The sequence below is a fragment of the Struthio camelus genome, chromosome 5 (assembly GCF_040807025.1).
Source record: "Struthio camelus isolate bStrCam1 chromosome 5, bStrCam1.hap1, whole genome shotgun sequence".
NCBI classification, from domain to species: Eukaryota; Metazoa; Chordata; class Aves; order Struthioniformes; family Struthionidae; genus Struthio; species Struthio camelus.
The window spans coordinates 19,451,816-19,475,093 of record NC_090946.1 but is presented as its reverse complement, the minus strand read 5'-3'; the positions used below and the strand labels follow the sequence as shown (position 1 = coordinate 19,475,093).

Sequence of the window (23,278 nt, the reverse complement as noted above, 5' to 3'; positions counted from 1 at the left end):
CCGGGGCTAGCTCGGTTCTCCGCCGGGCCGTGCTCGCTGTCGCCTGCCCCCGCGGCGGCGGCGGGCCGGAGCCCTGCGGGGCGCGGGCCGAGGCCGGGAAACTTTCGGAGGGAGCCGCTTCCTCGGCCGGCCCCGCTTGCCGGGGGTGGGGGGGGATGTCAGGCGCCGGGAGGGAGGCAGGGCTGGAGGCGGGAGGCTGGGGCTCTGCCCGCCGCTGCGAGCCGGGAGCGCTAGAGGGAGCGGGGAGCGGGCGCGCCGCCGCCGCCGCCGCCGCCGCGGCGAGGGCGGCGCAGGGGTGGGACGCCGGGCGGCGCGGCGCGGCGCGGGGCGCGCAGCCCGGCCATGTCTCCGGGGGAGGCGGCGTCGGGCTGAGCGGCCGTGCGCGCAGCGGGGAGCGCGCTCCGCCACCATGAGGCGGCTGCCCCTGCCCTGCCTGCTCCTGCTGCTGGCTGAGGTAGGGCCGCGCCGCGCAGCGCCGCGGGGGGGGCGGGCGAAGCGGCGGCGGGGAGGAGGAGGAGAGGGGAGAAGGGGGGGGGCTCCGCCTCACCGGGCGCCCCCGGGCTCGCCGCGGCACCTGCCCCGCTCGGGAGGCCGGGGCGCCCCGCGGGGCCGGCTCCGCTGCCCGGCGGCGCTCGGCTGCCGCTGCTGGGGCCGCCCCGTGCCGCAGCCCGGGCTGGAGCAGGGCGCCGCGCTGGTGGTTTGCCTCGCTGGGAGCAAGGGGACGGCGCCAGCCCCCGCGGGAGCATCGCGCCGTGCCCTCCTTGTGCCGGGGCTGGGTCACTGGCACGCCGCTGCTGGGTCGCCCCAGCCCGCCGCTGCTGGGTCGCAGCCTGCACAGCAAGCCTGGAGTTTCTGCGGCACAACCGCGCTCCGGCGGCGGGCCACGAGCGAGCAGAAGGCCTTTGTCGGCGCCGCTGTGTTTCGGGTCTCCCTCCCTTCCTGCCTACCTCTATTCCCAAATCTGTTGCGTTTGTCAGTGATGTAAATCGAAATCGTTTGCCAGGTGAACCACCCATCGTGTAATGGCACAGACTTTCACCCACTGCTTTCTCTGCTGATGGCTTCCTAGCGTTCGCATAGGAGAGCTTCGTGACTGCTACAAAGGCTAATGCTTTGGGGCTTCCTGAACCTTTGCTTCCAGCAATACCAGCTTAGCCACTCTGCCTCAAGTTTCTGCTACAGAAACACAAACACATGGTGGTACCGACCAAGGTATTCAGTAATTTCCTTGCATGGCAGTTCTCCCTGACCTACCCTTCAGTCTCCTCCTGAGACTCAGAGTACGACTGCATCGCTGTGCTGTATTTTTAACAGTACTTTTCCTGATCATACCTTGGCACCAGCTTGTGATTACGGTCAATGATTATTAGAAACCTTTGCTTCCTCCTCCTTTTGTATCTTGTTCAGTTTTGTGTTGCAGTGTTTTGTAGTTCCATGTCTTTATTTGCTATTGTACTAAACCTGAGGTTAAAAATCTTTATTTTCTGAATAAGAACAAAAACTAACTCAGGAGTCAAAGTATTCCTGTAGTTTGGAAAAGCTCAGAGTAGGCCTGGGTTGTCCTTAGGTATAGCCAGGCCTGGGCTGTCCTTAAGTATAGCCTTACAAGCTTATCCAGGCACTGGCAGCCTCGTGTCTGCTTGGATCTTAAATTGACTTCTCTTCCTTGAAGCAGAAGAGCTTTTGTGTGAGGATCTTCCGACCATGACATCTACTTTTTGTTGTTTTTCTTCTTAAGCAGGGCATCAAATATGGTGGCATAATGATGGACTTGTCCTGTAAGTCTGATTCTTAACTGGTAACTAGTGTGATAAATAATAGCAATTAGAAAGAAAAAGTTAAAACCTCCTCTCAATTACATGGAGTTACCTTTATCCATTCTTTGGGTCCAGCTGCGCACCCCACTGCCTCCCCGTGGGACCCTCGGGTAGGTGCTGTCATCCTGGAGAGCACGAGAACCCTCTTCCCTGCCGGTCGACGTGCTAGCGGACACAGTTCGGAGAGCTGCAGGTTTGGGGGTGGCTTGTAATTTCAGGGAGCGTGAATTTCATTCAGCTCATAATTTCAGGGATCATGGTGTAACAGTTTTGAAAATATTGAGACTACGATTTTTTAGTCTCAGGTGTGACTTGAGATGTACCTGTGAATGTGAAGACCTGTGCTAGGAGTCTCTGTTCGCTCTAACTCTTGACTGATGCTGGCCAACATTTGTGAAGTTTTGAATGTTAGGAGCGCTTGCTTCATCTGTAGAGAAGCTGATGAAATCCTTGGTGGAATAAGGCTGAAACTGAGTCCTCACTGACAGCTTGGTTCTACAAATCACTCAGTTTGAAAGCACAAAATTTCAGCATGGCTGTTTCTGGTGGGTAGGGAGGATACTTGTGTGGAAAAACGTGCTGGCTTTGTGTAAGCCTTTAATGCCAGCAATAAGGATGCAAAATAAAGCCTACCTTAGAGGAGATGATTGCTCTCTCCATTATGCCTGTTCCAAGTAGCCTTTATAAGGTCTTTTCTCTAAAAATTGAGATGGCATCTAAAAGGGGACAGTTGTCTTCTGTCTTTGTGGTGGTCTCTTTGCGCAGGTCATGACAGATGTCAGAGCTGCCCGATGTCTTTTGTGGTGTGGGGTGTATGCAAGTGCTGGGGCACGGCCTGGGGCTCGTGGTGAAGCATTTAAATGGCACATGAAGAGCACAGCAGCTGGGGAGACTGTGGGGCATGTGTATTAAGCTGGGCTTCAGTACTGCCAGAAAACATTACAGTTTGTCTGCAGCGTCTGTGCGTGCTGCAGGAGGAGAAGCAGCATGTCTGGCAGAGGCGCCCCTTGGCTGGTTGCAGTCCGTCAGGCGAGTGTGCAGTTCGCGCCGGGAGCCCTGCATGGGCCCTTCATCCGTGTGGGCACGCAGGGGTAGGAAGCATCCGGCACGGTGGAACTGGTGCATCACGCAGGCCCCACGGTGTATGACAGGCGTATGATCTCTCCCTGGTGTCTTTTACTCAAGGAGAAGCATCTTCCTTTTTTTTTTTTTTTAATGAATTACAAAACAGTGGGCAAGATTGCATTTAAAAAACAAGCAAACCTTACTATGTGTTTTGGTGCGAACTAGTGACTTGAGAAGGATCCCGTTAGCGATAGGGCAACGTAGTATCCACTACTCAAAAGTAGCAGACTCTTCAGCTCCAGTGTTTGTGTGCTGCTTTTGGTGCTTAGGGATATAAATACCTTTTACGTGGACCTGATGGCCTGTTCTTACAGCTTATTCCATGCACAGAACTCTTACTGATATTACATGAGTTTATTATGTAGCTTTATGACTTAAGTGCTGATCTGAATTTCTGACTGAGGAGTTTAAATGAAGCACCATCATATTTAAAATGTGGGCTTGACATGTGTGTATGTCAGTTAAAGGCAGTTGTTAATGATCCTTGTTGATTCTTTGTATGACATATTAAATCTTAGTTTGCAAAATTATTCTTAGTAAACTTCAGCACATGAAAGAGCATCTTGTTAAAAATAAGTGTTTAACAGAAATATGTAGCAAATACCTGCTAACAGATCCAGCATATGGCATGTTTAGAGCTTTTTAAAAAAATAAAGTTTGAAAAATGCAAGTCTTCCTTGCTGCTGCTATAAATATGCTTCTGGGATAAGCCCTTAAACAATTGCCATTAGAAACACAGGTGTGGGCATCACTGATCTTGTGTCAGGAGAAGCTCATGAAATCCACTTCTCATCTATCAGGACCACTTATTTTCTGTGGTGATGAACAGCTGATGCTGAAGTGTGAACACTTTCATTCTTCTGCAGAACTGCAACTCAGGTTAATTTAAATTGCTTTTATGTGTTCAAAACAAGAAACAGACACCAAGAACACGTTCCCCAATACTTCACAAATGCCTTGTTTCCGACGCACCACGGGTATGCGTGGTGCTGCCCTAGCTGCGTGGACTCGCTGTGTGTTGCTGCACATTCAGATGGTTTCCAGGACTTGGATTTTCGTCTCCAGCCAGCAGTACACAACAAATATCTTCTTCTGCATATTTGAGATCAGAATTCAGGCCCACAGTGGAAATGTTGTCTATGCAAACAGCCACGCTATTATTAGTACTTCCTCAATTATGTGAGCTACATGCAAGCCTTTGTTGAGGATTTTCATGGCATGTAAATTTCTTGGTTGGAGTTACTAAACATGAGAGAGAGAAATTGCTACTGTTTTAAAATCTTTGGTTATTTGTTGTGCAGGGCTGGCTTTTACTAATCCATATAATTTGAATTTGTGCACTTTCTTCTTCCTATGAGAATTAGAGTGTATCATAGGGTGAGCATTACAACAATGTTAGAGAGTAGTCAGGAACTGAGAGATTGATGTTTATAGGTATGAAACCTGCCTTAAGTTGTTTGTTTGGGGCAGGGAGGGGAGAAAGGGTGTTATTTGCTTTCTTAAGAGAAGATTCCTGATATGAGCAGAGGAGAAAAAAAGCTGTTAAAACAGTCAGGGCTGCACAGCTGGTTATTAGCCTGATGTGGCTGCTTTTTGTTAGATTCCCGAATTTGAATGTAAATAGTACCTTGAACATCATGAAAGGTCACTGGAAGTGTAGGAGGAGCTAGATTAATTTCCTGTAGCAGAGAGAGACTACTGCTACATAAGAAGGAGAGAGTGAAAGGCAACCTTGCCTAAAAAGGGAGCCATCCGTAGGAATTTAACTGTCAGCAGGAGATGGCTGTGCAGGGGAGGACTTTAAGGAATTGGGGGTGGGGAGGAAAGAAGACAACTAAGTGTAGGTGAGCATGTGCTAATATGAAACATTAGAAAGCAATGTGTAGGGGGGAAGAAAATTATCAGGCATGTGCAGGAGGAGAAGAACAAAACAGATGCACTAGTCTGGAAGGCTGCACCAAGACTTTTCTCTAAGTGTTTTCCAGCTGTTCCCAAATGTATCTGCGCAGAAACAGGCCCTCTGGGGCTATTAATCCAAAATTCCAGGAGAAAATCCAAGATTAAGTGGGAAAGGTATTTCTGTAATCCAGCAAAGAATGGACACACGCATGTGGTCCAAACAGGACTGGATCAATAAGCTCACAGCCTCGCTTAGTTATCTTCCAGGCTGTCCATGGGCATTCAGTGGAAAAGGCAGTGCAACACAGGATAATGCCAGTATCTTTCCAAAATGTCGGCCTGATGTTGTGGGTATTTAGATGTCACTGAAAGTACTTAAGATTATTTTCTTAGCTTCACCATGATTTGAAAGAGTCCCTTGGTATCGGAAACCCACCGTCCAGCCATCACTCTTGCCCCACCGTGATGTACCTAAAACACCCAAGGCTACATATGAAAGCCTCTATTTCCACCTGTAGAAATGTAACAGAAGAAAAGGAAACGGTGCTTATATCTGTGTCTTAGAGCAGAGGAAGTTGTGTCTACAGCTACAAAAGGGGGAAGGTAGGATGTTGGCACCTACTATATTATCAGACCTTTATAACTGATCTTGGCTTTAAGTGATGATCCAAGCCCATTTTCTGTTTGAGGGGAAGAGGACTGTGTTTGAGATGAGTCCAACTTTGGGAAGAAGTGGCTACTGAAGGACCACCTTAAAGCTGCCCTAGCCAATGTCAAGAAGTCATTTTCTGCTAGTGCTACACACTTGCTTGTTCTTAGTTTCCTTTTCATATTCTTCTTCTACATCTTGTTTGTTTGGTGTGCTTCTAACTTTTTTTCATTGTGTTTTGTATGGTTAAGGCCAAACGGAATGAGTAAAAAAAAAAAATCTAATGTGACCTTAATTAGTTCCTAATACATGCAAATTTTTTAATGTATACTGCATCTCAACCTCTATTTTAGGCCTTAGAATGTTTTTAGAAAAGTGTTGGGTGTTTTTTTGTTGTGTTTACTTGAAAGACCTCATGGTTTTTTGGTTGATTGGTTTGGTTTTGTGGTGTGCAGGAGAATGCTGTCTGCATACCTTAGGACTGTTCTCTCTTTACTCTGTGCACCACATGGGACAGGGATTGAGTATAAGGAATAATTTATGTGAATATTCTCCCCTCTTTGCCTCATTTAAAGTAAGAAACTTCTGCTTCTGAGACTATGAAATCAAGGAAAGACTTGAACATAGGGTCTGGAGCTTTAGTAGGAGTTAGAGTCCATCTATTGTAGCCTGGTAGATAGATGCAGCCCATGCACGTCCCCTTTTGGGAGACTATCAGGGTTGGGAAAGGGTGAGGGTGATGGTTGGTCCTGGCTCTTCTGGACATGATGGAGCTGGAGCCCTCCCTCCCTGCCTTCCTGTTGTGGCCCAGGTGAGGGGTGACCTGGGTTCCCCGGGAGTGCTCCTCGGTTCAGATTTTACATTCTGCATCGAAAACACAGATGGCTCTCCTAAGCAGGGCGTTCTCAGATTAGTTCTTTACTTTCTCTTGGCTATATTGCACTAGATTTTTGTCCACCAGCCTGTGTGGAGTCGGATTGATTCTACTTGCTTGGGACTGCTCCTTAAAAAGCGAGTTATTGTAAACCAAGCTTTGTAGAAGCACAGCCTGTCCCTGGTCATTAGGGACTGGATTTGGCCTGTTCTGAGGGACTCAAATGCATCTTCTAGTGCCTCTGCTTTTACTCGTCCTCTTGGATTTTTGTTTTGTTGTGTATATCAGGATGAGTCTTTCATGGTTTTGAGACACCTTGGCAAGTTGGTGGCAAGATGGGGCACTTTTGTGCTTTTGTGAAGACTCCTGCCCAAGGCAGCGCTGGTCCGCGTCTCACTCGTTTTGCTGTTCATCCCTGTGGTAGGAGATGACCTGGGAGGATGTTTACTCACAGGAGTGCTAGCAGCTTCACTTCCCCGTTCCCTAATCATCATGGGGCTAGGCAGACTTTTTTCAGTATATGCCTCTATTGATTCTGTTGAGCCAGAGAAATTTTGATACGTTTTCTCATGAGTGAGGGGTTTTTGTTTGTTTTTTCACGTGCATGGGAAGGTGTTGCCACTGGCAGGTCCGCTGCTCCTCACCTCATGAGATGTGGCCAGAAAGGGACGATTTGGCTCAGGGGCAGATAGGCCCACTTCGCTTCCTATCTTCCCCAGCGTTTCCCCGCAACCAAAGGGGCTCTCCTGGCTCCATCCCAGAACCTTCCCTTAACACTTCAAACTCGATTTTGCCAGAAATGCCACGATCTAGAGAAACAACAGGAAAATTGCTGGAGTTTGTTTACTTAGCATCACCGGGCTGATGGCTATCTGTGCCAGCCTGAGGACAGATGATTTCTTGGTTGCTGTATGAATTCACAGCAAAAAGGGATCCCATCTCTGTCTTTTTTCACCTAAACTTGCTCTGCCGCTCCTCTCCGTGCAAGGTGGCCTGTGCCGCTTTTGAAGCGGAGAGAGCACGGAGGGTGCTGGAGTCATAAATAGTGCCCGACTGGGAACAGAAGAGGCTTCCACCGCTAACGCTACCAAAAATCAGAGCGGCAGCCTCAAGACTGGGAAAGGGACCAGGTCTCTGCAGGCTTGAGGCGAGTGACCTCTCTGAGCCAACACAGGGCTCCCATGGCTGCCTTAGGACACCAGTGGGAGAAGCATGCCCTTGTAGTTATTTCATCGCCATGGGAGGAGTAGTGTGGAGCCATCACGAGAGATTGACTCAACCTTGCCATTGGGTTTAAGACGATATTAGGCGTGCCGTGGTTTCAGTGTGCTTTTTGGCATTAAAACATGATGCTGTTATGAAAACTAGCGCAAAGGGAAAAAATTGGTGCCTGCAGCTGGCGTCAAATTTCCATATGCGCAATTGTATTGTTTTAATAAGGAAGTTTAGCAACAGTCTGGGTGTTCTTTTTTTTTGTGGGCATACTTGATTATTTTCTCTGATTCTGCAGGAACATTATCTATAAATGAATGGTGATTATTTGTAAGGTCCTTTTAGATCGTCATACTCTGTTTCATTATTTCTGTCCAGGGAGAGCAGACACAGGAGTTCTAATGTTGTCTTGACCATGCACGTACTATAAACAAATGGTTTTGGGGAGATATTGGCAGTGTGTGACTTCTCCTTTGCAGATTATGCTTTCTAAATATTTGAGGGGTCTTTCGGTCTCCTTATGGGATCAGCCACTTCGTCTGTCGCTAGCCTTGCAGCTCAGCACCAATAAAAGTTTTTCTTCTGATCATAATTCTGATGGAAGTTTTTGAAAACTAAATTGTGCCTGATAAACAGATTGATGATGACTGTACCATCTATGGATTTATATTCTTTTTGTAAAGAAGAAATGCAAGAAGTTTAGCCACCGTTTCCTTCCTGGAATCTTTATAAATGTGTATCTTCAACAAAACTGTAAAAAAAACAAAAAAAAAGACAGTCCTTTCTTTGGGGAAGCTGATGATCTTTGGTTCTGTTTGCATAAGAATGTGTGAGGCATGGTGGGGAATTCACCTGTATGGTGCAGTTCCCTGCACCTGGGCACAAGGGAGAAATTAGCAGCCTGTCTTTGAGGTCGGGGCTGGCCTTTTTGGCTGGTGTATTGTGGGCACCACAGGCGCAGCAGGCTGGTATCTTAAACTCGGAGTTTCCAAGAAATAGTTGCCGTATCTGACAGCTGAAGAAAGGAGGCTGACGTATCCTGACATGAGATAAAGGGGCAGAGTTAACATCTGTCTGATGAAAATACCTTCCTTTTATTTTTTAATCTCTCTCTGCGGTTTGTGGAAATTCTATTTTTGGAGGTATTTTAGAGGTGGAAGAAAAATTGGGAAGGCTTTTGTGCACGATTGTGGTGCATTTTTTAAAAATTACTAATAGACTAGCCATTTTTTTTAAAATCTTGTACTAGTTTTAAAACTCTTCTTACAACCAATTAAAACAACAAGCTTTATCAAAACTATTAATTGATCATTCAAGTGAGTATGTTCAATTTATAAATTAAACATATTGCCACATCCAGATTAAACTAATTGAAACTTTCTCAAAGTACATACAAATAAATGGGAGATATTTGTATTATGAATGTATTTAACTGAAGTTAAATTTTAAAATGTTATTATGGGGAAGGACAAGGCTGTTAAATCTGGAATTAGATCTGTTGACCCTTTGTCCTTTAATCACCAAAACAATGCAGGTAATTGTATATGTGTGTGTATATATGTATATATAAAAAATAAATCTCAACAGCGCTGGTCTTTTTCTTTATTAACAGAAAGAAAACTTTCCTTTGTATCTTATCAAGGCCTTGCATTTGGAAATGTTAAAATTTCTAGGAGAAACTTGCGAATAGGCACGCTCATCAGCTAACAGAGCAAATCAAAATATTACTTCTGTGTTGAGTCCATTTTGAATACAGCATTTTTTCCACCTTCACAATTACAGATGAAATATTGTTATAAGGTGTTCAGCTGTTTCTTCATAAGATCAGACCTTAATGGCAAACGTAGTCCTCCAGTGCCGTGTCAGTGTGTTTCTATCCTGATGTCGTCTTTCTTTCTTCAGTTATAATGGTCTTTCATTACTGCTGGCAGGTGGTTGATCTAAAATATAAATGTTTTAACTTTTTTTTTTTAATGTGGATTTGCGATTGCATAATCAAAGTGTAATTGCTTCTGTTCTTTTGTTGTGAGCGTGGGTCCAGTTCCTCTCTAAGATGGTGATTTCTGCCCTCCGCTATACACTCATAGTAAGAGTTCCAGATTAAAGGAGCTAATAATTGGGTTTTATACATTCATGAATTTGAAAGCTTAACAAATTCGAAAAAAGCAATTCTATCTTTAATAAACTTGATAGTCATATAATCTACTTTAAAAAAAAAAAAAAACACGCACCCCAAACCAGGCAACATATACTTTTGATGATTAAAGCATACAATGAGTTTATTGTACCCTGTATTAAACAAATTTTCTTCTTCTTTTTCTCTGCAATATTTTGCAAAGCACTGGCACTGCTAGTGAGCGTATATGTCCTGAGCTGTAGCCAGCAGCAAATATTTGCAGGTGGATGCAATATCTGGAACCGCCTTAAGCAGTGCTCATTTCCCAGTACCACAAGATGGACTTACGGTATGTGGTTTAACTGGTATTTAACTTTTGTTTTCTGACTCAGTCTTCGTACTTTAAGTGCATCTGTTGAACTATTTCCTGGTTCAGTGTGAGAAGCACACGCTGCAGGAGAAGTGATCAGAAGGCCAGAGCTGGTAATTATTTACCGCAGAGTGCACTTTTACCTCTTCTCTACCCTGTGATCTTTGAGTAATGGAGAGTAGACCTCTGTGGTTTAATTGGTTAGGACTGCTTTTAGGAGGTGGGAAGGAAACATTTATTTTCTAAATTTCTAAAAGTTTGAGCAGCCAGCAAAGCACCATTTCTCCTTTCCATTGGCTCATGTTGTTTTCTTTTGACTTGCAGGAAAGGACTGCGGTTCCCCCAGTGGGTAATTCTGGGTGATTTGCAGAGCAACCCCTACTCGAGTCTAGTGAACCCGTTGCCTGATTGCCCTGCTGTTGCGAGGCAGAGGGTCATCTCTGGCAACCTTCATCTTGCCCTAAGTTATGCTTATGCACAAAATTCTCTGCAATGCATTTACAGTTTGACCCGTGAGCACTGTTTATAGAGATTCTTCCTATGCTTAAGTTTAAGGCCATTCCTGTCACCTGACATGGTTGCTGGTTTCATGTATTTATCTTCCAGCTCCAATTCAAGGTAAGAAGAATAAGTTGCAGTGCTTAGCTGTGCCAAAGACCAGTTGCTGCAGATGACATGTTGCCTCCCTGTGTTCTCCTTCCTGCAGTGCTGGCTGCCCCAGGGTGCTTTTGCTCTCTTCTGAATGAAAACTGAGATTCTCTTAACTGAAGGAGAACAAATAAGGAGATAAAAAGGAAACTAGGCATCTTGTGTGCAGAGGGCTATTCCAAGCCATTGCTACATGTACTATTTGTTGCAACTGTCTTCAGATTGTTTCAGAGGTCATTCCAGCTATGTTAATCTGAGATTTGCAGTGAAAGCTCGTCAGCTGACAGGTCTCCTCCCATGTGGAAAAGATAGAAGATGCTACCAAACTTAGCTTCCCTTCTGAGCAAAGGCCTCTTATTAGTTTCTCTCCAGAAGTCAGGTGTTTCCTGCTTCACCTTCCAGGGAGTCTGCAAGACTTCTCAAATCTTGCTGGGGTTGTGATGATTATGCCAGTGGCTGAGAAGTTTTAGGATGAGCCATAGGAGATCCCTGTTGCTGGAAAGCATTGTCCTCTCTTGTGCTGCTGAGATCTGCCTGAGGAAAGGGGAGCTGCTCCCTGTGCCGAAGGCTGGACAGGGTGTTCCAGGACTGCAAATCCCCTTTTGCACTGGCTGCAAGGAAGCAAGATGCAAATCATCTCCTCCTGGTCAGCTGGACCCGCTGTTAACATGTGAAAAGGCTGCAATTTCTAGTCGTGCTCTGGCAGCTTACCAGGTAAAGTTTTACAAAGTCCCCTGCATGCGGGTAAGGCTACCCAAGCTCTTGGGGCAAGTGTCCGAGCCATGGCTTCTGAAAGCAAGCCAAGGTGTCATGTGACCCCTGGTCAAAATAACCTCCTGTTGCTGCCCCTTGTATCTTCTCTTCGCACATGCTTCCCCCTTATTGCACCAGTTGTCTTCTGCCCTTCAGGCTGTAAATCCCATGGGACACTGTGCATTTGTACGTGGCTAGTCCTAGAGGACCTCAATGGGGTTAGGACCTCTGGCAGTGGCTTGTAATAAGTCTTTCTCAGTTGCCAGGTGTGCGTAGGAAGTAAAGATAGTGCCTCTCCACATCTGGCTCCACTAGGATTGCCTCCTGCATGCTGACTGTGCCGAAAATGAGAGCTGGAGGGGAAAAAAGCTTCCCTCACATGACTTCCTGTATGTGGTGAATACAGTATTCCTTCTTTATGGTCATGAATGGGTTATAAATCAGACAAAAGCTGAGTTGTGGGGTCTTGTCCCTTTCTTCTCTAAGTGAATCGGTTAATTCTTGGTAGGTTTGCAGCTAGGAAAGGCGTTCCTTACAGCAGGCACAGATGGGGTATGGGTTCCTGTGCTGGGAGGCCTCTAGACACAGGGCAGCCTGTGGTAAACCACTCGAGTGCTCTGGAAAAGGCAGTAGGAGTGTGATGAAAGAAGGCGCTGAGCAGGACAGCAGATTTCGCCCTGGGTGCTAGTCCTGTCGCGGAGCAAGTCCGTGCTGTGAAACAGCCCCTCAAACTGTGTGGGGCAGTGAGGGCACGTGAGAGGCTCGGGGTCCCAAAAGTGAGCTGTACCTCTGAGCTGCGAAGGGGTGTCGTGTGGCCATGCAGATCCTGTGGAGACATCAAGGGCAAAGATAACACCAGTGATACTGAAATGCTAAGACAACTTCTATTTTTAAAAGGCTATTATCAGGCTGCTCAAGCTCCAAATCGTACGTGCCATGCTAAACTGAAACAAACCTGGTTGCTACCTTTGCAGAGCAAATGCTTCTTGTTAGAAAAAAACCCCAAACCCACAGTTTGTTTCTGGATGTCCTGTAGTGCAGTAAGTGGTCTTGTGGGCAGTCTGTGGTTTGTATGTGTGGGGCAGTGTTCAGAGGACTCTAATGTGAGATATCCCTATCCCTACTTTACACAGCCAAGAGAGCAAAATGAGAACTGTGGGCGGCGGGTACAGCCGAGAAGGACATGGAAAAGAAAGCATTGGAGAGGCTCACTGAGTTTGGGGCGTAAGCGCCCTTTCATCATGTCCATCTCTACAAAACCGAAAGCAGGAGCTTCTAAAGAAAAGGAAGTAGGTTCTTGGGGGAGGATGATGAGTAAACATTGTGTACATGATGAGCAAGACTCCTGCGGCCTACATGAGCTAGCAGCATGTATCAGCTGCTGAAGCAGTGCCCAAGTATGTGCCATTTTGTTACAGAGAGCTGAACCACATTCATCTCTGAAGTAAAACTGACCAGTCCCCTCCTCCTTTTTCATTGGATCCTTTGGGGAGGAGACATCCCTTTCTGAAATAAGAGAAAGGTAGCGTTCAACCTCCCACCCACAGCTCTTTGCATAGTTGACAGCTGTGATAATATGACACTATCGCCTATAATTTGGATTCTGCTCAAACCTGGTAGAAGGCATTTCTAGACAGTTATTATTCACCTTGTGGATTCTGGCTATGTGAGGGTTGGAGGCTACTTACAATGAGCTGATGATCCTCAGGATCTGCTGATGGTCAAAACCTTGGTCACTGGGGAGCTTAAGAAGAAAAGAGACCATCTGATCCATCTGCTGCACTACAAAGTAGAGAAGTCTTCACTCTCTAAGGTAAACTAATCCTGGGAGGAGGATGTGAGGGCTTTATTCTTTGATAATCTTCTTCAAAGCAGTGCTCAAAGCCCCCCAGTTTAGAGTAGGGTAACATTGCTCCGTGTTGGGGGAATACATATGAAGGCAGCCTTTGTTCCAAGGTGCCTGTATTAGTGTTATTTTAAGCGTGCACATGCACAGGCTGTATTTGGGGAGCATTTCTAGGGTTACAAAATCCATCGAGCAAAACTTGGGAAATGCCAGTGTTCAAGCTGCCCATCTGACTTTAATCTGCCCCTTCCCAAGGATGGCATCGGGGCCTGGAGCGCACTTTCTTCTGCCTGCATCTTGCCAGACTTCAGACCGTTGCTGTAAAGTTTGAGGGCCTATGAAGTGTGGAGGGAGAAGGTCACTGGATTAATAAATAAGTGAATATATTTAGCGTGATGCTGGCACTCGATGTTGAAAATTTCCCTCTAAATGGAGGCACTTGAACTAAGTTATGATCAACTGAAAAGCAAGAGGTCTTCTGTTAGGAAACTCTGAGTGATATTACATGCTGTGTTTTTACTGTTCTGACTTCTGATTTAATGAGTTTACCTTGGTTTTTTTTTCTTTTTTTCTTTGAGCATCGCTGCCTTCCACTATTTTGTACAAAACTGTTCTCCTACTTCTCCCGCTCGTCTTGCTGCAGCCATTTCTCCCAGCAGAGCCCTGCAGCATGGCCGTGTGGGTGCTGTGGGTCACAGCTGTGTGGCACATGGGTGTTTTGGGTCTCTGATGAAACCTGCAAGCATGCCTGAGACTCCTTGAGCTGTGCCGCAAGCCAGAGGGGAGCAGCCACTTGGGCCTCCTGGCACCAAAACTTTTCTTCCCTAAATTTGTCTTTCTCCAGGCTGGCATGGGAATTGATTTGTCGTTCTTGGCCAAAGAAAGTTAGACTGAGGAAAGCAGTAGGGAAAGGGAGGGGAAAAGTAAAAAGGGGGCTTGGCTGTAACTAAAATTTGCTGAATCCTTTGGACCCTCGTAGGGTCCTTTTGTTACATGGGCTCCCCAAATGGTAGTTACGTGCTGTGGTGATACGGGTAGAATAAATGTCTGTTTAGTATAGTTACAAAATAAATAATGTGTTGCAGAATTTAAATTTTAATTGCACATGGTATATGTTGCAGCCTCTTCTGTCATGCCCGTCTTCATTTTTGTGTATATATGTCACAGAATAGTTTATTTTAATTTGTATTTATTTAGTTTGCCTAGGAGGAGGAGGGCATTTTAATTTAAAGCAAAACCTCCTGTGAACCATATGCCTCACTTCTCAATCAGCTCTGATTAAATTTCTTCCTCCTCCCTGATTTGAAGTTGTTACCCCTTTTGTGTGTGTAAATGAGAACTTCCGTGGGAGATCTCCATTATTGTTATCATTTTAAGTGATGTTATAATCCTCTTTTATGACCTCATAGTTGACTCTGTGGTAACAATCAGAGTTGCTATCAAAGGCTACAAAACAAACACTCTTCATACTGAAGGAACAAGTTAAAAATGACTTCTGTAATTCTTAGGTCAATGAGTTAGAGCCATAATAAAGATATAAAGATTAATGAATTGAGCCCTCAGGGAATATTTCTATTCATAAATGAGGAAAGGAAGATATGAGGATCTGAAGGGATGCAGTGAATTGATGAAACAAAACTCAGATTTTCTGAATTTTAGTGCTGCTGTCTAATTGCAAGATGACCCTACTCATTTCCTCATTTTGCAAGAAAGTCATGTTTAATACTAGTCAGCTTTTGTATAACTCTGAGATAATAGGATACTTTTAGTAGTGCTAGCCAATTCACCTACATACATATGTGTATATAGATGTATGTGACTAAACACACACATACACGTGTTTATAAGTGTATACACAAAAATATATACATACATACCACGTGTGTGTGTGAGAATATAGAACAAGAGAGAAGAAATGAGCCTTTTGTCCAAAATAGTTTGATTTGGTGTTTAGTTTTATTTGTTTAGCAACAAGTATTGTCTGAAAGCGGCATATTTCTTGCTAGAGGAAAAGGAACTGTGCATTGAGATAAGCAGTAGAAGAATAAAAGATGACATGTACTTGGCTTAAAAGATGTCCAAACTTACTGTGATATTTTCCAGGCACTGGTATTTCTTTTCTTTTTTTTTTGGTTAAGATTATAAACAGTTTTTATTCATTTTGGTTGAGTCTACAAAATAACAAAGAAGTGCAATATTAATACATGTAACCATTTCCAAAATATGCATTTGAAAGCACTGTTTTACAAGTCCTTTGCATTTAAAGAGGAATATTGTTATAACATGCTTTAACCTACGCAAGTTATTAAGGAACCACTAGGCCAACATATAACCATGTGATTGATTGCAGATGAAAAAAAAATAGTAGAAGAGAGAAACAGTATTTGGATGCTTTCACTTCAGGTACTTACAGGAATTTGCGTCAACAGAACTGACCAATATTATTTCACTGGCTCCTCTGTTTCTGCTGAATTGGCCCAGGTAGGGTGTCCTTTCACTGGCAGGGCATGCACAGGCCCTTACTGTCCCCCCACATCTCTGCCATCAGTGGAAAAATCAGGGGCTTTTTCCAGCTCCACCATCAGTAGTGTTGATAGGGCTGCCTAGTGAGCCCTGCTGGGGAACTGGTCCACGTGAAAAATTCCCTTTTGACACCTGGCAGCCCTTCGCTGAGCCAGGTCACAGCGTAATCACCACTGCCGGGGAGGCCCCTTGGCTCTTACTTGGGGTGAGATTGAGGCCAGCTGTAGGTCTGCCTGGCTGATGACTAACCTAGAATCTGATGGTTTGTTTTGTTTTGTTTCCCTGTGTAGGGGATCTAGTTCTGCAAGGATCTATTTTTGTGTGATTGTGGGACTGATACAGTAGGAGTTTGTACCTCTTGGGCTAGATCTGTGGCTCAAACTGAGATGTATTTAGTGCCACTGCACATAAGCAGTGTTACTTTTTGCCACTGGAAAAGCTTCCCAGTAAGCCGAGGTTTTTTTAATGTCTTGTTAACAGGAGTGGTTTTCTGGCATTGCTGGCTTATCACTTGGGATAGTGACTTTGGACTTAATGGCTTCCGCATCTCTATCCTGTAAATATTTCTGGTAATTGCTAGGTATAGGAAACTCCATCCAGCCTCTCTAATGAGGAATTCAGGTGTGTCTAACACCGGGCAGTGTTTAAGGTCACTGAGGGTATGATTGGTCCTGTGTTGGCTCGACTGGCACTGTATGTACTTGGGCTCTGGGAAACTGTTCTCTGAACCTTTTCGCCAGATATCTCTTTCAGTCCACTTTGTTATCTGGATGATAGCACTGGGAACTTCCCATTGCAAGCATATGGTTTCTGGAGACAAGAGGGAATTGTTGGGTTCCAGTCATGCAGAGGAACTTAACTTTAAAAGCCCTCACGCTTGCAACTGACACTGTATTTTCACAGAAAAAAATCTATGGAAATTCAAGTCATAGTCCTAATTATGAAGTGGTAGAAAATGACGTATTATCCTGAACTGATCTACCTCCAAGAGACTGGATGCAAAGTTGGGGTGTCTCTAGATTAATGAATAATGTCCTGTTATCTTCTCATCATGCGTTAGGCATAAGCTGCCTCCACATGTCATAAATATATAGTATCATTTGTTTTGAAATCTTTCTTTTCAGAAGGCATGTGCCAAGAAGCAGTGTGCTTGGGAATAAGTTCAGTTATAACCGGAGGGATTTTTTTTGCGGGATTGTTTTTGAATGAGCAATGGAGATAGTGACCTACGGGGTTTACAGAATGTGGGAATCTGCGTGTCTAGCCAGCACTATAAATAAGTGAGAAAGGCTTTTGAAAGATTTTGTCAGCTTGATATACATTATTTTGTTTCGGCAAGTCTCCTTTGCTTCACAAACTCTGTTCTGTGTGTGGTGCTATTTATAAACCGGGGTGGAGGAAGAGGCTCTGGGAGCGAGTGATTCACAGACACAAAATAGGGCCATAAACAATGTTAACACTGTGGCATAATCTGATAAAATCAGAAAATTGGACAAAGAGTGAAATGCTGTTCCTTGCTGGGGCTGTTGTGAGGCAGCTTTCTCTCCCTTTCCACTGACCTTCTCTGACTCGCCAAAAATGCCATCTAGTTTGGTTTCAGCAGGGGCCTGCCGCTGTGCGCCCATGCGGACCCGGGGAGGCTCACCTATTTCCTACCATGGGGCTGATGCTCTTCCTCCCTGGGTAAAGGTGGCTTAGCTCTCTGCAGGGATAATGTATGTGCCTTGTGTGCGAAATAAGGCAATGACAAACTCCAGGATTATTTACGGAAAGAGGGGAAAGCAGAAAGATTAAGAAGAGGAAGGACATAATCATTACCACTTCATTTATGGTAGTATTTGGAGGTGTTATTTGAGCTGAATTGTGCCAGGCAAAACATATACCACACGCATGTGTGCTGTCTTCAAGGCCTTCACAGTCTGATGGAGAGGAAATGATTTGTGAAGTTCACCCAAGTACTAAATTGCAGAGCGCATCCTAGACCTGAGGATTTGTAAGCAGGCCAGCGTATCCACAGAACCATGCTGTGTCCCAGTGTGTTCCTGCAAATCACAAGTCCGTGAGTCACAGAGGAGCGGAAAATGCAGAGAGCTGAAGTAAAAAACCTGCTGCGCAGGAATTTGAGATGAAATTTGCGTGAGCTGCTGGGTGGGGATCCCAATGGGCTTCCTATGCGGAAGCCTGTTAGAGCAAAATTAGAAATATACTTTTGAGCATTTGATCCACAGTGGAGATGAAAAGGATGTATAGAGGGTTTTAAAAAACAAAAATACATGGACAAAAGCATGCACCCATCATAGGCAGGAAAATCCCATCTTGTACTTTCTCCTATTATGGGAAGGGTCATTGTTACTTTTTCTAGTAAAAGAATCTTTTTCTTAATGTCTGTGGGAAAGGAGAATAGTCTGAATTGAGTCTTTGAGATGTTGTATTACAGAGAGTCTCAGAAAATGTACTATGCAAATGACTATCTGCCCTTATTAGATGCCTCAATAGAGTTCATTGTCTTGATATGGCTATTATTGGAGATGGATGGACACTACATGATTTTACCATCAAGCTGAAAAACTTCAGTGTTACAATCTCATTGCTAGGGTAATAACAGTGCACTGACTTAAAGGAGAGAATTGAATTAAGAGGAGTGAAAGGTCCATTGCTCCGTCCATTTTAGTTTGTCTTTCGTAGACTGTGCGTCGTTTTGGGGGGTCACAACAGAAGGTTTGTGCTTCGTGGGCCCTGCTTTGTCCTCCTTTCATTGCTAATAGAAAGAAAGCCCTTTTCCGGGGAGAGGCATTGGGGCACCTGCCGCTTTTTGCATGGCCACAACTGCAGGGAAGTGCTGTGTTGCTGCAGCCCGCCGTCCCCTCCTGCCCTCCCTGATGCGGGGAGCTCACTACCCTCCTGGTTTTCTCCTCTGGGAGCTGGCACCTTGCTGAGGGATTGCGGGCTGAGTCTCCCCTGAGCTTCCTTCGTGCCCCTGACGCTGCCCCGGGGCAAAATCCAAGTCCTTAGAGCTGCCCAAGTCAAAGTCTGCATCGGCCAAGTCTCCCTGAAATCTTCTTGGAGGCCCTGCTTTGGAGGCAGAGAGTTGCATTACGGACAGACTATTCTAGTCTCGTACATAGGTGCCTGAAATTACGCTTAACTCACTTAGTTCTTTATTTTTTTCAGTAGTCCAGCTTCTTCCAAGCAGATGTGACAGGTACACTGGCCATGAAGTTTTTAGAATGGATGGTCCGTGGTACCTGCGTATTTTGTATTGGTGTTGCCTGATGTCTATCTGGCTAGGGCTATATCCAGGATTGAGACTGTAACACTGAAGTTTTTCAGCTTGATGGTAAAATTACAGAATACGAATGTTCAGATAAAATTTTGGCTCGGGGACTGCATGCGTTAGCTGTCTTTGTGAGCCCATCGCCGTAGTAAGGATCCATCTCTGAGCCGTCAGCTAGGGCGTTGGGCTATGTATGCTGCTGGTGTCTATGGAAGGATGTGTCTTTCCCAAGCAATTTTGGCGGTTCTCTTAAATCTGCTGTTTTCTTCATTTCATTCTTGGAGGGGGTGGGGGAATCACTCAGTTTCTGCTTCTTTTTGATTGTTTGGTTAATACGTATGAAAGTTAATAAGTAACTAGAAGAACCACAGGCTAATTTGAAAACACTAACCTTACTCAGTGTTTGCTTTTCCTTCTTGAATTTTCAACTATAGAGGGGAGGCAGGACTCTCTTACTAATTACATGAAAGAAGATCCCAACAGCCCTCATGCATTCTTCCCAAATAACCCACTGCCTCCTTTAATCCTTGAGAGTAGCGCCTGCTGTGCCGCGCTCTGTCCTGTGAATTAATGACGAGAGACCTCGGTGAGTAGCGAATGCAGTGTAGGCCACTGTGGGGGCTCTTAACGCACTGAACATGCAGAAATCAGATTATTCTGAGTTGGGAGGCCTTGTCGTGTGTGGTCAGTTCTCAATCTAACAGCCAGCTGGATTCTGCAATCTTCCCAGGTATTGTATAACATTTATTTCCAAGCACAGCCCACCTGACTTTCTGGCAGATAACCCTGGTGTAAATGATGGAGAGAAAGTACGCAGGCGCAATCCCAGCCCCAACGTGAGCTTGTGCACTCCCCCTTCTTTCCCCTTGCCTTCACCAGTGCTAATGGGGGTGGATAAAGGCTCTTATCTCTAATTTTCCTTGATTTCAGCAGAGCTGCTTGTATACATTGAACTTTGCGATCGTGGAACTGGCTAAATGTGTTCCCTACATTTTAAAAAATACTATTTTTTTTTTTTTTGTAAAGAGAAACCCAAACTACAAAACAAGATATACTGTGCTTGCACTGTGTCATTCAGCTTGGGATATGTGCACTAGCTTTCAGTATTTCAGCACTGCTAAAGAATGTTTAGTAAATTTTCTGTCCTTTTGGATATAGGAATGTACATGGAGAAATTCTTCTTTATTCTCCTTTTTCACTTCAGTTTTCCACTTGTGATCAGTAGAGGTTAGTTTAATGCAACTGTTTTTATAAAAAGAGATATAATGTTACCAAAGGCAGTTTTAACTGTTATCTCCATATTTTGACAGATGTTTTAGATCCCTTTTAGAACTGCTGTGGCTTCTGGGGGTTAAAAATTGCCCTTTGATGGTGTAGCCTCTTTGGGGTTCTTGGGAATAAGATTTGAACTGCAACTTGACATAAATTCCTCCAACACCTAATTAAATAGACATGAGAAGTCATAAAATGGCAACTGTTTTGATTTTTTTTTTTTAATGAGTTTTCTACTGTTGTGGCCCTGACATGACAATTACTGAAAGCTCAAATGTAAAGAAGAGCATCTGCGTCCTTCTTCTGGAGCTTTTGACTGCACTTTGGGCCTAATCACTGTCACGTTTGCTCTGTGCGTTCAGTCATGTTGCATGTGTCAGGCACAAAACGAGGAAGGAAAAAGTACTATAGGAAACCGTAAGCTATGTCTGTAAAGCCAAGAATCTTGCTGGAGTAGCAGGAATAAACACAGTATCTGAAAATACTCTAAACTGATTAAAATGAGGGGAAAAAAAAAAAGAAATCCAAATTAGTAGTGCAACTTTTAAGCTAAAATTGTATTTACACTGAGTTCAGTAAATGGGGAGTTAGTTGTATTTTTCCCCTCTATAATACGAAGAATTTAAGATTATGCTGGAAATAAGATTATAGCGGTGTGACATGTTTGGCATGTACAGATACAGAAATTCTCCTTTTCTTGTACTGTTCATCAAAACAGCTCAATATACAAGTTAAAGTGTACTGTTTTGCACTGAACTTGTTTTCTAATCTTTAAACGCACAGGTGGCATTTTGTGGTGTTTGAATATATTCTGTGATTGGGTTCAGTAAGGTCCTATTATTATATGCAAGAGATACAGTATGAGATGCAATATTGTTTCTGCCATTGGATTAATTCTGAACATCATGACTTTTATGCAGCTACGAAGCCTCTGTTATTTTTGTTTTGTGTGATTAGTTTCATTCACTTTATTAAAAAAAATGGGGAAGGGTTTTTCAGTATCTCACTTGGGAAAGCATGTTATATATTTCTGGCTGGCTGTGTAGAGCTCAGTTTCCACTTCAGAAAATGGCTCAGATGTCTCTGAAGAGTGCCAGTATCATTGTTTCTCCCTTCCTCTTTTTCTGACTCCCTTATTTGTCTCTGAATGACTTCAGTTATCTACTGTGTTTTTCCTTTTAGAGTTTATATGTTTATTCTGAGCATCTCCACCTGCCCCAGGTGAGCTTTCCTCCCTTTCCAGTGAACAACTATAGGTCTAGTTGTCTGGAGAAGAAACACCCATATATCTTTTGGTTGTTGAGTAGGAAGTGGAATTGCAGCCCATAACCACTTGGCACTTCTGAAATCTCCCTCGCCCGTTCCCTTTCTGTGCTAAAGGAAATGAGATTGCTGCTGCTGCTAGCTGTGCATTTCTGCACAAGACAACTTTCTCTTTTTGGAAAGTTGGGTTTTCTTTAATTCTTATGCTTGGTCCATTGAACCTTGGCAACCTTCTGAGAGTCCTCTTACTGATAAAGAAGCAGTAGCTTGGAAATCGCTTTTAGAAGACAGAAGGGTAAGTGATCTCACTTTGTCATTCCTACATCTTGGACTCTCCATGTGCCACACAAAGGGTGAATTCCTTGATGAGCCTTTACTGGCACATGAAGTATTTTGTCCAGTGAATGCTATAGATTCATCTTTCAGAAATGTATTGCAGGAAATGAAATTAATTTTTTCCTGTATGGGAAATGGGGAAAGTCCTTTGCAGATACCAAATACCTGAAAGACCCTATTGTATTGCAGAAGTTAGACTGGAAGGATAATAGACAGGAGCCATTTTTTACTAGATGTGAGCACAGTTCTTAGCAAAATGGTGCCCTAGTTGCTGTTTCTAGGTGTTACTGAAGTACAGATACATAATTTGCATAAAGTGGCAAAATTAAGATTGCCAAATTTCCTCCTGTCTTCTTCAAGTTCTGCTATTTTGAAATGCTGTATTTGTCTTCTCTGCCAATGTTATTGTGCAAGGAAGGAGAATAGTTTATTTAAAAAAACCCAAATATTTCATAGCAGTTAATTTGTGTAGTATTTATAACAATTACGTGAAGAACACATGGTACCTTTTCTGTTATGAATAAAAACACTGCTGAGCTCTACTAAGGAGTAGTACAAGTCAACTAAAGAAATATTTTGCATCACGTGATTTCCAAGTAGTTCATTCATTTGACTGTTGGCATTGAATAGAAAATCATTTGTTCCCACTCTGTAAGGATAATCCTTCTACAAGTGCCTTGTGTATCTCAATGATGATAGAGGTAACCTGGGATCGTATTTCCAGCAGCGTAACTGGAAAAGTGCATGCTTTTGAAAATAATCTTCCTAAAAGCATATGTGCATGTCCAGAAATTATGTACTCCAGTAGTTAGGGCAAAAGGACTGGAACCAAGTGATTCGCTTGGTGTGACTTGGAACAAGTCACTTGACCTCCCTCTGGTCTTCAGCTGGGTCGATAAGAAAGAGAAAGAAAACATAGGCAGGTAGGTGGGCAAGTGGGCTGTAGATGGATACTTTTGAGATTCCTGATCATTAAAAGCATGCCTTCATTTTGTAGGCAACTGGGGGTGCTTTCAGCAGATAGAAAGATAGCCAAATGATCTTGTTCACCTCCTTCGCCTCACTGAAATATTTGTCACTTTTTTGAAATTTCTGCTGCTGGCAGAAGGTTAATGTTTTCCAGCATCCATTACTGCTAAGATGGATAAGCCCTAGATCTCTCTTCTCCTCTATGTTTGCAAGAAGGTAGAGTTTTACAGAGTGGGTGAACCAGTCTAAAGGCCATCTCTGTCCCTGCTGCCGTTTAGATCCTCAAACCAAATCACCGTGCAGTCAGGTGAGTGACGGTACTGGAGCAAGGA

The 23,278-nt window shown here is 44.2% G+C and overlaps 1 protein-coding gene across 3 annotated transcripts in view; it reads left to right on the top strand.

Moving 5' to 3' along the window:
• The first annotated feature begins 303 nt into the window (after positions 1-303).
• PTPRJ (protein tyrosine phosphatase receptor type J) overlaps positions 304-23,278 on the top strand; it is a 75,758-nt gene continuing 52,783 nt past the window's right edge. For 2 of the 3 annotated variants that reach the window (XR_011141331.1, XM_068944853.1), the window contains exon 1: positions 304-454. Coding sequence is in view for 1 of the 3 variants with exons in the window: in XM_068944853.1 (XP_068800954.1) it covers positions 410-454 (45 nt within the window). In the remaining 2 variants the exon portion in view is untranslated. The remainder of the gene's footprint in view (positions 455-23,278) is intronic. The other variant, XM_068944855.1, reaches the window with a different exon arrangement.